General features: G+C 46.9%; 1 protein-coding gene and 1 long non-coding RNA gene across 2 annotated transcripts; both read left to right on the forward strand.

Moving 5' to 3' along the window:
• The first annotated feature begins 142 nt into the window (after positions 1 to 142).
• LOC120039377 (immunoglobulin kappa light chain-like) lies at positions 143 to 11,317 on the forward strand. The gene is made up of 5 exons (XM_038984807.1): positions 143 to 182; positions 279 to 389; positions 4,987 to 5,190; positions 7,031 to 7,066; positions 10,745 to 11,317. Exons 1-5 carry the CDS (start codon positions 143 to 145, stop codon positions 11,068 to 11,070), a joined length of 717 nt encoding a protein of 238 aa, XP_038840735.1. The 3' UTR covers positions 11,071 to 11,317.
• Positions 11,318 to 14,977: 3,660 nt separating this feature from the next.
• Positions 14,978 to 16,593, forward strand: LOC120039378. The gene is made up of 4 exons (XR_005475389.1): positions 14,978 to 15,036; positions 15,139 to 15,283; positions 16,246 to 16,376; positions 16,473 to 16,593. It is a non-coding gene; the product is annotated as an uncharacterized LOC120039378 (long non-coding RNA).
• Positions 16,594 to 17,222: the final 629 nt, after the last annotated feature.

The following is a 17,222-nucleotide window of genomic DNA, read 5'->3' on the forward strand; positions in this document are numbered from 1 at the left end:
GATAGGTTAACTACAGAGGCCCCTCCCAGTGGTCCTCCCTGTCTGTCTCCTTATAGGTGGGTCCTGCAGCCTCTCCTCTCCTCACACTCCAACCCTGCTCATCTCTCAGCTGGACAGGTCGTTCACACCACACACTGACAACATGCTGGGGACACTCTGCACTCTCATCACTGCTCTAACATGTAAGAAGTCTGACTTCCCGGAGGTTTTACTTCCTGGTTTATTGATAATGAGTCTGTATGTTTCTCTTCACTACATGTCATCTTATTATTTCCCAGGTGTCAGTGGTGTGACTGTGGTGACACAGAAGCCAATTGTTGTAACGGTGAGGAAAGGAGAGACGGCCACTCTGGACTGTAACCTGGGGACTGTTGATAATAGAGACGGGCACTCTGGACTGTAACCTGGGGACTGTTGATAATAGAGACGACCACTCTGGACTGTAACCTGGGGTCTGTTGATAATAGAGACGGCCACTCTGGACTTTAACCTGGGGACTGTTGATAATAGAGACGGGCACTCTGGACTGTAACCTGGGGACTGTTGATAGTAGAGACGGCCACTCTGGACTGTAACCTGGGGACTGTTGATAATAGAGACGGGCACTCTGGACTGTAACCTGGGGACTGTTGATAATAGAGACGGGCACTCTGGACTGTAACCTGGGGACTGTTGATAATAGAGACGGCCACTCTGGACTGTAACCTGGGGACTGTTGATAATAGAGACGGGCACTCTGGACTGTAACCTGGGGACTGTTGATAATAGAGACGGGCACTCTGGACTGTAACCTGGGGACTGTTGATAATAGAGACGGGCACTCTGGACTGTAACCTGGGGACTGTTGATAATAGAGACGGGCACTCTGGACTGTAACCTGGGGGACTGTTGATAATAGAGACGGGCACTCTGGACTGTAACCTGGGGACTGTTGATAATAGAGACGGCCACTCTGGACTGTAACCTGGGGACTATTGATAATAGAGACGGGCACTCTGGACTGTAACCTGGGGACTGTTGATATTAGACACGGCCACTCTGGACTGTAACCTGGGGACTGTTGATGATAGAGACGGCCACTCTGGACTGTAACCTGGGGACTGTTGATAATAGAGACGGGCACTCTGGACTGTAACCTGGGGACTGTTGATAATAGAGACGGCCACTCTGGACTGTAACCTGGGGACTATTGATAATAGAGACGGGCACTCTGGACTGTAACCTGGGGACTGTTGATATTAGACACGGCCACTCTGGACTGTAACCTGGGGACTGTTGATAATAGAGACGGCCACTCTGGACTGTAACCTGGGGACTGTTGATAGTAGAGACGGCCACTCTGGACTGTAACCTGGGGACTGTTGATAGTAGAGACGGCCACTCTGGACTGTAACCTGGGGACTGTTGATAATAGAGACGGCCACTCTGGACTGTAACCTGGGGACTGTTGATAATAGAGAAGGCCACTCTGGACAATAACCTGGGGACTGTTGATAATAGAGACGGCCACTCTGGACTGTAACCTGGTGACTGTTGATAATAGAGACGGCCACTCTGGACTGTAACCTGGGGACTGTTGATAATAGAGATGGCCACTATGGACTGTAACCTGGGGACTGTTGATAGTAGAGACGGCCACTATGGACTGTAACCTGGGGACTGTTGATAATAGAGACGGCCACTCTGGACTGTAACCTGGGGACTGTTGATAATAGAGACGGCCACTATGGACTGTAACCTGGGGACTGTTGATGATAGAGACGGCCACTATGGACTGTAACCTGGGGACTGTTGATGATAGAGACGGCCACTCTGGACTGTAACCTGGGGACTGTTGATAATAGAGACGGCCACTCTGGACTGTAACCTGGGGACTGTTGATAATAGAGACGGCCACTCTGGACTGTAACCTGGGGACTGTTGATGATAGAGATGGCCACTCTGGACTGTAACCTGGGAACTGTTGATAATAGAGACGGCCACTATGGACTGTAACCTGGGACTGTTGATGATAGAGATGGCCACTCTGGACTGTAACCTGGTGACTGTTGATGATAGAGATGGCCACTCTGGACTGTAACCTGGGTACTGTTGATAATAGAGACGGCCACTCTGGACTGTAACCTGGGAACTGTTGATAATAGAGTTGGCCACTATGGATGGTAACCTGGGGTCTGTTGATAATAGAGACGGCCACTCTGGACTGTAACCTGGGGACTGTTGATGATAGAGATGGCCACTCTGGACTGTAACCTGGGGACTGTTGATGATAGAGACGGCCACTCTGGACTGTAACCTGGGGACTGTTGATGATAGAGACGGCCACTCTGGACTGTAACCTGGGGACTGTTGATGATAGAGATGGCCACTCTGGACTGTAACCTGGTGACTGTTGATGATAGAGATGGCCACTCTGGACTGTAACCTGGGGACTGTTGATGATAGAGATGGCCACTCTGGACTGTAACCTGGGGACTGTTGATAATAGAGACGGCCACTCTGGACTGTAACCTGGGAACTGTTGATAATAGAGACGGCCACTATGGACTGTAACCTGGGGACTGTTGATAATAGAGACGGCCACTCTGGACTGTAACCTGGGGACTGTTGATAATAGAGACGGGCACTCTGGACTGTAACCTGGGGACTGTTGATAATAGAGACGACCACTCTGGACTGTAACCTGGGGTCTGTTGATAATAGAGACGGCCACTCTGGACTTTAACCTGGGGACTGTTGATAATAGAGACGGGCACTCTGGACTGTAACCTGGGGACTGTTGATAGTAGAGACGGCCACTCTGGACTGTAACCTGGGGACTGTTGATAATAGAGACGGGCACTCTGGACTGTAACCTGGGGACTGTTGATAATAGAGACGGGCACTCTGGACTGTAACCTGGGGACTGTTGATAATAGAGACGGCCACTCTGGACTGTAACCTGGGGACTGTTGATAATAGAGACGGGCACTCTGGACTGTAACCTGGGGACTGTTGATGATAGAGACGGGCACTCTGGACTGTAACCTGGGGACTGTTGATAATAGAGACGGGCACTCTGGACTGTAACCTGGGGACTGTTGATAATAGAGACGGGCACTCTGGACTGTAACCTGGGGACTGTTGATAATAGAGACGGGCACTCTGGACTGTAACCTGGGGACTGTTGATAATAGAGACGGCCACTCTGGACTGTAACCTGGGGACTATTGATAATAGAGACGGGCACTCTGGACTGTAACCTGGGGACTGTTGATATTAGACACGGCCACTCTGGACTGTAACCTGGGACTGTTGATGATAGAGACGGCCACTCTGGACTGTAACCTGGGGACTGTTGATAATAGAGACGGGCACTCTGGACTGTAACCTGGGGACTGTTGATAATAGAGACGGCCACTCTGGACTGTAACCTGGGGACTATTGATAATAGAGACGGGCACTCTGGACTGTAACCTGGGGACTGTTGATATTAGACACGGCCACTCTGGACTGTAACCTGGGGACTGTTGATAATAGAGACGGCCACTCTGGACTGTAACCTGGGGACTGTTGATAGTAGAGACGGCCACTCTGGACTGTAACCTGGGGACTGTTGATAGTAGAGACGGCCACTCTGGACTGTAACCTGGGGACTGTTGATAGTAGAGACGGCCACTCTGGACTGTAACCTGGGGACTGTTGATAATAGAGACGGCCACTCTGGACTGTAACCTGGGGACTGTTGATAATAGAGAAGGCCACTCTGGACTATAACCTGGGGACTGTTGATAATAGAGACGGCCACTCTGGACTGTAACCTGGTGACTGTTGATAATAGAGACGGCCACTCTGGACTGTAACCTGGGGACTGTTGATAATAGAGATGGCCACTATGGACTGTAACCTGGGGACTGTTGATAGTAGAGACGGCCACTATGGACTGTAACCTGGGGACTGTTGATAATAGAGACGGCCACTCTGGACTGTAACCTGGGGACTGTTGATAATAGAGACGGCCACTATGGACTGTAACCTGGGGACTGTTGATGATAGAGACGGCCACTATGGACTGTAACCTGGGGACTGTTGATGATAGAGACGGCCACTCTGGACTGTAACCTGGGGACTGTTGATAATAGAGACGGCCACTCTGGACTGTAACCTGGGGACTGTTGATAATAGAGACGGCCACTCTGGACTGTAACCTGGGGACTGTTGATGATAGAGATGGCCACTCTGGACTGTAACCTGGGAACTGTTGATAATAGAGACGGCCACTATGGACTGTAACCTGGGGACTGTTGATGATAGAGATGGCCACTCTGGACTGTAACCTGGTGACTGTTGATGATAGAGATGGCCACTCTGGACTGTAACCTGGGTACTGTTGATAATAGAGACGGCCACTCTGGACTGTAACCTGGGAACTGTTGATAATAGAGTTGGCCACTATGGATGGTAACCTGGGGTCTGTTGATAATAGAGACGGCCACTCTGGACTGTAACCTGGGGACTGTTGATGATAGAGATGGCCACTCTGGACTGTAACCTGGTGACTGTTGATGATAGAGATGGCCACTCTGGACTGTAACCTGGGGACTGTTGATGATAGAGACGGCCACTCTGGACTGTAACCTGGGGACTGTTGATGATAGAGATGGCCACTCTGGACTGTAACCTGGTGACTGTTGATGATAGAGATGGCCACTCTGGACTGTAACCTGGGGACTGTTGATGATAGAGATGGCCACTCTGGACTGTAACCTGGGAACTGTTGATAATAGAGACGGCCACTATGGACTGTAACCTGGGGACTGTTGATAATAGAGACGGCCACTCTGGACTGTAACCTGGGGACTGTTGATAATAGAGACGGCCTCTCTGGACTGTAACCTGGGGACTGTTGATAGTAGAGACGGCCACTCTGGACTGTAACCTGGGGACTGTTGATAATAGAGACGGCCACTCTGGACTGTAACCTGGGGACTGTTGATAATATTGCTGGTTGGTATAAGCAGGTTCCAGGAGGAGTCCCTCAGTACGTGTTAAGGTGGTACCACACTGGTTGGAGCTCTGTAGAATATGGTTCTGGTTTCTCCTCTCCTAAATTCACATTTAATCATCAGTCTAAATCGGATTATTGTTTGATTATTAACAATTTGGAGGAGACAGACTCAGCAGTGTATTACTGTCAGACTCAAAATGACTTTCCTATCACTGTGATAAACACCATGACAAAAACCTCCTCACCAAATACACTCACTTCTGCTTCATGCGTGGCAGTGGGGTGAACTCTAAGAAACAGCAGTTGGTCAGTGATTATTATAACAATATATACATGTCACAATGGGAGATCTGGAAATGGAAGAACCATTCATTCCTACATGTCAAAAAGATTATAAGAAGACATTGTCTGAAAGGAAACTGATGTTGTTTCTCTTGTTGTGATCATCATCATCATCAGCATCAGCATCACCATCATCATCACCACCACCACCACCACCACCATCATCATCATCATCATCACCATCATCATCACCATCATCATCACCACCACCACCATCATCATCATCATCATCATCACCATCATCATCATCACCACCACCACCACCATCATCATCATCATCATCATCATCATCATCCTCAGGTCAATACTGCATCATATGGATAGTGCTTTAACTGATGGATTCAAAAGGACCAGACACCAACAGCAGAATATGATGCTATACTATATACTGTTACTTCATAGAGAGGAACTCTAGAAAAACAAGAGATGTTTGTAGTGAGAGTGAAGCTCTGTCTGAATGGGATGTTTCAGTTCCTGTCCTCTCAGTAGAGAGAGTGAAGCTCTGTCTGAATGGGATGTTTCAGTTCCTGTCCTCTCAGTAGAGAGAGTGAAGCTCTGTCTGAATGGGATGTTTCAGTTCCTGTCCTCTCAGTAGAGAGAGTGAAGCTCTGTCTGAATGGGATGTTTCAGTTCCTGTCCTCTCAGTAGAGAGAGTGAAGCTCTGTCTGAATTGGATGTTTCAGTTCCTGTCCTCTCAGTAGAGAGAGTGAAGCTCTGTCTGAATGGGATGTTTCAGTTCCTGTCCTCTCAGTAGAGAGAGTGAAGCTCTGTCTGAATGGGATGTTTCAGTTCCTGTCCTCTCAGTAGAGAGAGTGAAGCTCTGTCTGAATGGGATGTTTCAGTTCCTGTCCTCTCAGTAGAGGGAGTGAAGCTCTGTCTGAATGGGATGTTTCAGTTCCTGTCCTCTCAGTAGAGAGAGTGAAGCTCTGTCTGAATGGGATGTTTCAGTTCCTGTCCTCTCAGTAGAGCGAGTGAAGCTCTGTCTGAATGGGATGTTTCAGTTCCTGTCCTCTCAGTAGAGAGAGTGAAGCTCTGTCTGAATGGGATGTTTCAGTTCCTGTCCTCTCAGTAGAGAGAGTGAAGCTCTGTCTGAATGGGATGTTTCAGTTCCTGTCCTCTCAGTAGAGAGAGTGAAGCTCTGTCTGAATGGGATGTTTCAGTTCCTGTCCTCTCAGTAGAGAGAGTGAAGCTCTGTCTGAATGGGATGTTTCAGTTCCTGTCCTCTCAGTAGAGAGAGTGAAGCTCTGTCTGAATGGGATGTTTCAGTTCCTGTCCTCTCAGTAGAGAGAGTGAAGCTCTGTCTGAATGGGATGTTTCAGTTCCTGTCCTCTCAGTAGAGAGAGTGAAGCTCTGTCTGAATGGGATGTTTCAGTTCCTGTCCTCTCAGTAGAGAGAGTGAAGCTCTGTCTGAATGGGATGTTTCAGTTCCTGTCCTCTCAGTAGAGGGAGTGAAGCTCTGTCTGAATGGGATGTTTCAGTTCCTGTCCTCTCAGTAGAGAGAGTGAAGCTCTGTCTGAATGGGATGTTTCAGTTCCTGTCCTCTCAGTAGAGCGAGTGAAGCTCTGTCTGAATGGGATGTTTCAGTTCCTGTCCTCTCAGTAGAGAGAGTGAAGCTCTGTCTGAATGGGATGTTTCAGTTCCTGTCCTCTCAGTAGAGAGAGTGAGGAGGTTTTTGTACGGCTGTGTATACAAACTGAATCACTGTGGTATTCGGACAAGGAACCAAGCTCTTTGTTTGTAACGGCTTTCTTCCATAGGTGAAGGAGAGGACCAAAGTGCAGCGCGGCTAGTGTTCAACATGTTTAATAAAAGAACAAGTGAAACACTACAAACAACATACAAAATAACAAATGTGCAAAACCGATACAGACCTATCTGGTGCAGAACACAAACACAGAGACAGGTAACAAACACCCACCAAATCCCAACACAAAACAAGCCTCCTATATATGATTCTCAATCAGGGACAACGATTACCATCTGCCTCTGATTGAGAACCATATTAGGCTGGACATAGAAACAGACAAACTAGACACACAACATAGAATTCCCACCCAGCTCACGTCCTGACCAACTAAACACATACAAAACAACAGAAAACAGGTCAGGAACGTGACAGAACCCCCCCCTCAAGGTGCGAACTCCGGGCGCACCCCTAAAACTCAAGGGGAGGGTCTGGGTGGGCATCTGTCCGCGGTGGCGGCTCCGGCGCAGGACGAGGACACCACTCCACCACTGTCTTTGTCCCCCTCCTTAGCGTCCTTTGAGTGGCGACCCTCGCCCACGACCTTGGCCTAAGAATCCTCCCCAAGGCCCCCACATGATTTAGGAGGTAGCTCAGGACAGAGAGGTAGCTCAGGACAGAGAGGTAGCTCAGGACAGAGAGGTAGCTCAGGACAGAGAGGTAGCTCAGGACAGAGGGGCAACTCCGGACTAATGGCAGCTCCGGACTGAGTGGCAGCTCCGGACTGAGTGGCAGCTCCGGACTGAGTGGCAGCTCCGGACTGAGTGGCAGCTCCGGACTGAGTGGCAGCTCCGGACTGAGTGGCAGCTCCGGACTGAGTGGCAGCTCCGGACTGAGTGGCAGCTCCGGACTGAATGGCAGCTCCGGACTGAGTGGCAGCTCCGGACTGGGTGACCGCTCATGACTGTAGGGCAGCTCATGACTGTAGGGCAGCTCATGACTGTAGGGCAGCTCATGACTGTAGGGCAGCTCATGACTGGAGGGCAGCTCATGACTGGAGGGCAGCTCATGACTGGAGGGCAGCTCATGACTGTAGGGCAGCTCATGACTGTAGGGCAGCTCATGACTGTAGGGCAGCTCTGGCAGCTCCTGACTGGCTGGCGTCTCTGGCAGCTCCTGACTGGCTGGCGTCTCTGGCAGCTCCTGACTGGCTGGCGTCTCTGGCAGCTCCTGACTGGCTGGCGTCTCTGGCAGCTCCTGACTGGCTGGCGTCTCTGGCAGCTCCTGACTGACGGACGGCTCTAGCGGCTCCTGACTGACGGACGGCTCTAATGGCTCGGGACAGACGGGCGGCTATAATGGCTCGTGGCAGACGGATGACTCAGATGGCGCTGGGCAGACAGATGGCTCAGATGGCGCTGGGCAGACGGATGGCTCAGATGGCGCTGGGCAGACGGATGGCTCAGACGGCGCTGGGCAGACGGATGGCTCAGACGGCGCTGGGCAGACGGATGGCTCAGACGGCGCTGGGCAGACGGATGGCTCAGACGGCGCTGGGCAGACGGATGGCTCAGACGGCGCTGGGCAGACGGATGGCTCAGACGGCGCTGGGCAGACGGATGACTCTGGCCGGCTGAGACGCACAATAGGCCTGATGCGTGGTGCCGGAACTGGAGGTACCGGGCTGAGGGCACGCACCTCAGGGCGAGTGCGGGGAGGAGGAACAGGGCTCTGGAGATGCACTGGAAGCCTGGTGCGTGGTGTAGGCACTGGTGGTACTGGTCTGGGGCGGGAAGGTGGCGCCGGATATACCGGACCGTGAAGGAGGACACGCGCTCTTGAGCACCGAGCCTCTCCAACCTTACCAGGTTGAATGGTCCCCGTAGCCCTGCCAGTGCGGCGAGGTGGAATAACCCGCACTGGGCTATGCAGGCGAACCGGGGACACCACCTGTAAGGCTGGTGCCATGTACGCCGGCCCGAGGAGACGTACTGGAGGCCAGATACGTTGGGCCGGCTTCATGACATCCGGCTCGATGCCCAACCTAGCCCTCCCAGTGCGGCAAGGTGGAATAGCCCGCACTGGGCTAAGCACGCGTACTGGGGACACCGTGCGCTTTACCGCATAACACGGTGTCTGACCAGTACGACGCCCTCTCACTCCACGGTAAGCCCGGGGAGTTGGCTCAGGTATCCAACCCGGCTTCGCCACACTCCCATTTAGCCCCCCCCCCAAGAAATTTTTGGGTGAGCCTCTCGGGTTTCCAGCCACTCTGCCTTGCAAGCGCCTCATAATGCCGCCTCTCCGCTTTTGATGCCTCCAGCTCCGCTTTGGGACGGCGACACTCCTCTGGCTCTGCCCAGGGTCCTTCTCCGTCCAGAATCTCCTCCCATGTCCATTCCTCCTTGTACTGCTGCTGCTGTTGCTGCTGCCCGTTGCCACGCTGCTTGGTCCGGGTTTGGTGGGTGTTTCTGTAACGGCTTTCTTCCATAGGTGAAGGAGAGGACCAAAGTGCAGCGCGGCTAGTGTTCAACATGTTTAATAAAAGAACAAGTGAAACACTACAAACAACATACAAAATAACAAATGTGCAAAACCGATACAGACCTATCTGGTGCAGAACACAAACACAGAGACAGGTAACAAACAACCACCAAATCCCAACACAAAACAAGCCTCCTATATATGATTCTCAATCAGGGACAACGATTACCATCTGCCTCTGATTGAGAACCATATTAGGCTGGACATAGAAACAGACAAACTAGACACACAACATAGAATTCCCACCCAGCTCACGTCCTGACCAACTAAACACATACAAAACAACAGAAAACAGGTCAGGAACGTGACATTGTTACTGGTGAGTACCCTTTCTTTTAACCTTATATGGTTTTTTAAAATGGGTTTTTGTAATACATAATAGTTAAAAAAGTTAAAGTACTTAACATTATATTATTTTTTCATATTTATTTAGTGTAAATAACCTACTTTGTAGACTGATTATCAAGAGTCATGGACACCATGTGACAGCTTCATAGCCTACAGTATATCTGTAGTTGTTGATTTCACATTTAAACTTAAGAAACGTGATGGACTATTTGACCATGTAGGTTACTGCTGTCACTTGACAACACTACTCATTTATAATGTCTCATACAATAATAATATATTTACTCAGAGGTAGATTTGAATGTGAAGTCTACATAAAGTTGTATGAACCTTTAAAATGTTGGTCCCATGTTATATTAAATAATGATAAAACCATGTATATGGTAGTTACACACAATATTGCTACATGCTTCATTACATTGCAGGCTACTACATTACAGTTGGTAACTCCGTTTGCTGGTTGACTAGTAGTAGGATATATGTTTGATTGTATCCCTCATTCAGCACATCTGACTTCTTGATTATGTTTAAACGTAGAGATCTGAACTCATTATCCACTTGCACAGAAATCTGCTTTACCTCTGAAAAGTCACATATGGAGAGTTACTTAGAAAGTTTCTAAATAAGTCCAGCTACAAACAGACATATGAGTAATATGTAACAATAGAATTACATGGTTTTAGTGCCTTTTCATTTATGAGCCCAACATGTTAATTGTTTGTAGCCTTTGAGAAATGTAATATTTTTTATTCTACAGTATAATCACACAACCCTGTTTCATTCTACTAATTTATCAATGATTTTGTGTAATATTTATTCTGCTCATTCCATTGGTCCAGACTCTACCCTCCCTCCGCCTGTCTTGACCATCTTCCCTCCGTCCAGCGATGAGTTGAAGTCCAGCAAAGTCACCCTGGTGTGTCTGGCCAGTCAGATGGCCATGGGCTACGCTGATGTCAGCTGGACCGCGGGAGGGAATCGGGTCACCGGCGGCATCGCTACGAGTGGCCCGGTGCCGCAAGCCGACAAGACGTTCCAACTCAGCAGCTGTCTGACCGTTGACACGTCAGAATGGAACCAGGACAAAGTGTTCTCATGTAAAGTCACCGCGGGCTCCAAGTTCGCTGAGAAAGACATCAAGAAGTCTGTATGCAGCACTGAATAGCCTGAGAACCATTGTAATGTCCATTTGATTTTCTACATCACTTTTCAAGTTATTGTTAATGCATTAGAAGTTTAACCTGCATATATACAATATGTTCCATAAAAGATAAATAGCTAATCACACTGATATCATAGGCTACATGATAAGTAGACTCTGTATATTTGAAATGGGTTGCTTTGCAGATGTATAATAGAGGAATAGTTAGAGCTTTGCTGTATTGTGGATATTAAATAAAGAACATTCTAAAGAACAAGTGTTTGTATTTGAGCATGTTGATGAACATCACTGTTAGCAGCACTAAATGAGGGGGAGTTTAACTGAACTCAAATAGAGCAGCCTGCTCTCTGACTTTAGTCCAGATCCAGAAATAGTTGATCTAGATATCCAGGATGTAGAGCAGGTTTACTGTAATGTTAATGAATAACCAGAGATGGACCAGAGGTTTAAATTACAACTTCACATTATTGAGAACCTTCATTACTGTGATATTGTTACGCACGCCTCTGAGAAGAGGGAACGCAACTCCCTGCTGCAACTCAACTCCCCGTGAAGTGTAAGAGGTATGGACTGTAGGCGTGAGTAAGGACGACAAAGGCAGATTTTACCGTTACTAGGATTTATTTCCTTACGGTAATATGGGGAAAAGGGGCTGGACCGGAACCAAAGCAAAGAAAGTAAATATCAAAACTTCCCCCTTTCCTATCTAACCTGCCTACCCACCACTTACCTATCTTAGCACCACCTGGTGCCCTAACCAAAATACAGGGGGTGGGTCCGCCCAGGTCTTACCTAGTGTGCCTAGACAATGAATATACTACGGGTATATGTATGCCCGCGGGCCTCTTGCCTAAGCACTCCCAAAGTGCCTTCTCCTTCCCCCCTGGGAACAAATGAAACAGAACAATTATTACAAACAATTTCAATAATCAAAACAGTGCGTCCTATAACACATGACATAACCAATCAGCTCCTCAGCAACAACTTATATAGTACATACCAAAATCTCTGAGAAACAACCAACACTTTATCACAATCAAATTCTCAAGCAAGGATCTCTCTCTCCAATCTTTCCAAAATCTTCTCTCTAATGATTTCTCTCCCTCCACAAAAAGATCTCTTTTCCTGAACAGAACACTGGCTTTTATATTCCTCAGGTGGCAAAGGTAATTAGTGTCAGCTGCTTGACGAGGGGGCGTGGTCAGCTCTATTATCAATTATCAATAGCCATGGAGAACTCAGGAAGCTATCTCCTGAAACACACACTCAAATACATACCACAACACAGAAAACTGGGGAAACGTAACAGATATGATTGTATTATAAGAACATTCTGAAAGTATATATTTAATAATCTATTTAAAATAGTTAATTTGAAAAGGCAACTGATTATTTCCTAGGCAATATTTGCTTGTACTTTTCACTGTATGAAGAATTAAAAACAGTACAGTAACATGATAAATTCAATATATTCATAGTTTATATTCAATAGTGTTATAAACGTACGTCTTACTATAATGTACAAAACATTTTACTCATGAATATTTTCTCTCCGTACATCTTTGCCAAGCAGGGGGAAAAACAAGAGATATAATATTATAATATGCTTCCACCTTGTGGCTCAAACAGTTGTATTTCATTATAGTTGTATTTCATTATAGTTGTAGTTCATTGTAATAATTTCCAGACTAAATCCATCACGCTGTTTCAAATCATTCAGAAATGATAACGTTATGGAAAGTTAGTGTACAATATCTCTGTTGTCAGTACAAAGCTCTGCTCAGTTCTGTGTTGGTCTGGTTCAGAGAGGAGTGTAGTGATGTAGTTGAGACTATATCAGTCTAACTAAGGTTTAGGGACCCTCCTTCCTCTAGTACTAGTGGATGGGTGTAGTAGTAGAGAGACTATATCAGTCTAACTAAGGTTTAGGGACCCTCCTTCCTCTAGTACTAGTGGATGGGTGTAGTAGTAGAGAGACTATATCTGTCTAACTAAGGTTTAGGGACCCTCCTTCCTCTAGTACTAGTGGATGGGTGTAGTAGTAGAGAGACTATATCTGTCTAACTAAGGTTTAGGGACCCTTCTTCCTCTAGTACTAGTGGATGGGGTGTAGTAGAGAGAGACTATATCTGTCTAACCAAGGTTTAGGGACCCTCCTTCCTCTAGTACTAGTGGATGGATGTAGTAGAGAGAGACTATATCTGTCTAACTAAGGTTTAGGGACCCTCCTTCCTCTAGTACTAGTGGATGGGTGTAGTAGTAGAGAGACTATATCTGTCTAACTAAGGTTTAGGGACCCTTCTTCCTCTAGTACTAGTGGATGGGTGTAGTAGTAGAGAGACTATATCTGTCTAACCAAGGTTTAGGGACCCTCCCTTCCTCTAGTACTAGTGGATGGGTGTAGTAGAGAGAGACTATATTCTGTCTAACTAAGGTTTAGGGACCCTCCTTCCTCTAGTACTAGTGGATGGGTGTAGTAGTAGAGAGACTATATCTGTCTAACTAAGGTTTAGGGACCCTCCTTCCTCTAGTACTAGTGGATGGGTGTAGTAGAGAGAGACTATATCTGTCTAACCAAGGTTTAGGGACCCTCCTTCCTCTAGTACTAGTGGATGGGTGTAGTAGAGAGAGACTATATCTGTCTAACTAAGGTTTAGGGACCCTCCTTCCTCTAGTACTAGTGGATGGGTGTAGTAGTAGAGAGACTATATCTGTCTAACTAAGGTTTAGGGACCCTCCTTCCTCTAGTACTAGTGGATGGGTGTAAGTAGAGAGAGACTAAATCTGTCTAACTAAGGTTTAGGGACCCTTCTTCCTCTGGTCCTCATGAACCCCTGTCCTGTTCCATTTTCTCTCTCTGTGTCCTCATCTGGTTCCTCACATCTGTCCTCATTGGTGACCTCACTCAGTCTGGTCTTGTTCACATCGGGGCGAATCCTAACTTGCAGTTCAGTCACATTTTCACTTAGTCTCCCATTGGCATCAATGCATGACTAAGTAAAGATTCACCTTAATTAGAAGTTAGGATTCACCCCATCGTGCATCAGTGATCAGAATAGAGTCTGCAGTTCTATCAACGTACAGCAGAGGAGGACATAGGACCACCAATAATGACTGAGGAAAGATCTACATGTACTTTACAACAGGAACATCTGTCTGTAGCCCACTGGTTTTCAGTCCCACCCAAAGACCAGCTGATGGTTTCATGTCTACTATCTCTAGTTATCAGAGTCATTCACCAGGGACGTGTCCTAGATCTGACACTGAGTTAGCAGGCAGTGATGTGTTGTTCCCCTTCTCCCCCAGGACACACCTGCTTCCCCTCCCTCCTCCTCTCCTTATTTATAGCTTCATGCAAATGAAGAGTTTATTTTATCTCCTCTCAGAACTGTGTGGGGGGAGGGGGTGGTGGGGGGGTCTGCAGGTGACCAGAGGAGTAGACTGAAAACTGAAAATTGTGTCCCAAATGGCACTATGTTCCTTTATAGTGCACTACTTTTGACAAAGGCCCATTGGGTTCTGGTCAACAGTAGTGCACTATAAAGGGAATAGGGAGACATCCTGAGTACCTCATAATTATGTTAGTCTTGTGTAGAACTAGTATAGGATAATAAACTCCATTCATGGTTTGATGGAGGTAGGAGATTAGATACCTCATCATTATGTTAGTCTTGTGTAGAACTAGTATAGGATATTAAACTCCAGTTATGGTTTGATGGAGGTAGAATATGAGTCAGTGAAGAAGACAGGGCCTCATGTAGAGCAATGAGAATAGCTGGTGATTGGTTAACTTCAGAGGCCCCTCTCCTCTGGTCCTCCCTGTCTGTCTCCTTATAGGTGGGTTCTGCAGCCTCTCCTCTCCTCACACTCCAACCCTGCTCATCTCTCAGCTGGACAGTAAGGGCCTTTGCACACCACACACTGACAACATGCTGGGGACACTCTGCACTCTCATCACTGCTCTAACATGTAAGGAATTTACTATATGTTCAACATGAATCAAAACAAGACATTAGAAGTTGTTAATTCATGTATGATTACATGTCTTAAATTGTATTTGATTCCCCACAGATGTCAGTTGCCAGAAAGCAGTGACACAGACACCTTCAGTACTGACTGTCAGTACAAAGGGGACTGCTACTTTTTACTGTGACATTACCAAAGATGAAGTCAATTATGTAAGCTGGTATAAACAGGTTCCAGGAGGAGCTCCTCAGTATGTGTTTAAGGTTTTACTACACAAATGACTCTCCTGATGAATATGGTTCTGGTTTCTCCTCTGAATCGTTTCACATCTAAAGCCACGTCTGGTAAGGATTATCAGTTTATAATCAGTAATGTGGAAGAGACAGACCTCAGCAGTGTATTACTGTCAGACTCGGAATGACTCTCCCTTTTGCCCTCGTATCACAGTGATATACACCATGACAAAAACCTCCTCACCAAACACACTCACTTCTGCTTTCAGATGTTCTGAATATAGACACTAACTGAATGTCAAGTCATCCTGAACCAGTGTGTCTGCAGTAGGAGAACATTCCATGCTTGTGTTTTTACACAAAACCCTTCACACATTTACTAGAATGTTTGTCATTAACAATTACACCTAGTTGTCACAAAGCATGAATGATAAAGTGATATTCCAGAAGGTTCAGTCCTAACAGAAGACTCCATGTATCAGACAACCTCCATGATAGTCAGTCCCCTGGTTTACAGTAGAGACATATTACATCATCAGTCATTTAGTGATGTACTGTTAGTTCAGAACCCCACTATCAGGTCCAGATAATATTATTATAATGTTATTATTATACATATTATGAACTGCTGATTTAAACTAACTAACATAACTGAGAAGAAACATAATACTGATCTTTACAATGCAACAAAACAAATCCAATATGTTTATGAAATAGTCTTATCTCAAATATTTGCATTTTTTATAGTTTAATATTGACTCTAATTGAAATGTATGTCACAGTTATGAAGATATAGGATACGTCCAGATATTATTTAGAAATCTGTCTGTTGGTCTTGTGAAGACCCAGATACAGTATGTTTGAGAGTAGAGAGTGATTGGTTAACTGTAGAGGCCCCTCCCTCTGGTCCTCCCTGGCTTGGTGATAGGTTACCTGCAGAGGCCCCTCCCTCTGGTCCTCCCTGTCTGTCTCCTTATAGGTGGGTTCTGCAGCCTCTCCTCTCCTCACACTCCAACCCTGCTCATCTCTCAGCTGGACAGTAAGGGCCGTTCACACCACACACTGACAACATGCTGGGGACACTCTGCACTCTCATCACTGCTCTAACATGTAAGGAGTCTGACTTCCTGGAGGTTTTATTTCCTAGTTTATTAATAATGAGTCTGTATGTTTCTCTTTACTACATGTCATCTTCTTATTTCCAAGGTGTCAGTGGTGTGACTGTGGTGACACAGAAGCCTCCTGTTGTGACAGTGAGCAAAGGAGACACGGCCACTATGGACTGTAACCTGGGGACTGTTGATAATAGAGACGGCCACTCTGGACTGTAACCTGGGGACTGTTGATAATAGAGACGGCCACTATGGACTGTAACCTGGGGACTGTTGATAATAGAGAAGTCCACTCTGGACTGTAACCTGGGGACTGTTGATAATAGAGACGGCCACTCTGGACTGTAACCTGGGGACTGTTGATAATAGAGACGACCACTCTGGACTGTAACCTGGGGACTGTTGATGATAGAGACGGACACTCTGGACTGTAACCTGGGGACTGTTGATAATAGAGACGGACACTCTGGACTGTAACCTGGGGACTGTTGATAATAGAGACGACCACTCTGGACTGTAACCTGGGGACTGTTGATAATAGAGACGGACACTCTGGACTGTAACCTGGAGACTGTTGATAATAGAGACGGACACTCTGGACTGTAACCTGGGGACTGTTGATGATAGAGACGACCACTCTGGACTGTAACCTGGGGACTGTTGATGATAGAGACAGCCACTATGGACTGTAACCTGGGGACTGTTGATAATAGAGACGACCACTCTGGACTGTAACCTGGGGACTGTTGATAATAGAGACAGCCACTATGGACTGTAACCTGGGGACTGTTGATAATAGAGACGACCACTCTGGACTGTAACCTGGGGACTGTTAATAATAGAG

This window comes from Salvelinus namaycush, unplaced genomic scaffold (assembly GCF_016432855.1).
Source record: "Salvelinus namaycush isolate Seneca unplaced genomic scaffold, SaNama_1.0 Scaffold2686, whole genome shotgun sequence".
NCBI lineage: Eukaryota > Metazoa > Chordata > Actinopteri > Salmoniformes > Salmonidae > Salvelinus > Salvelinus namaycush.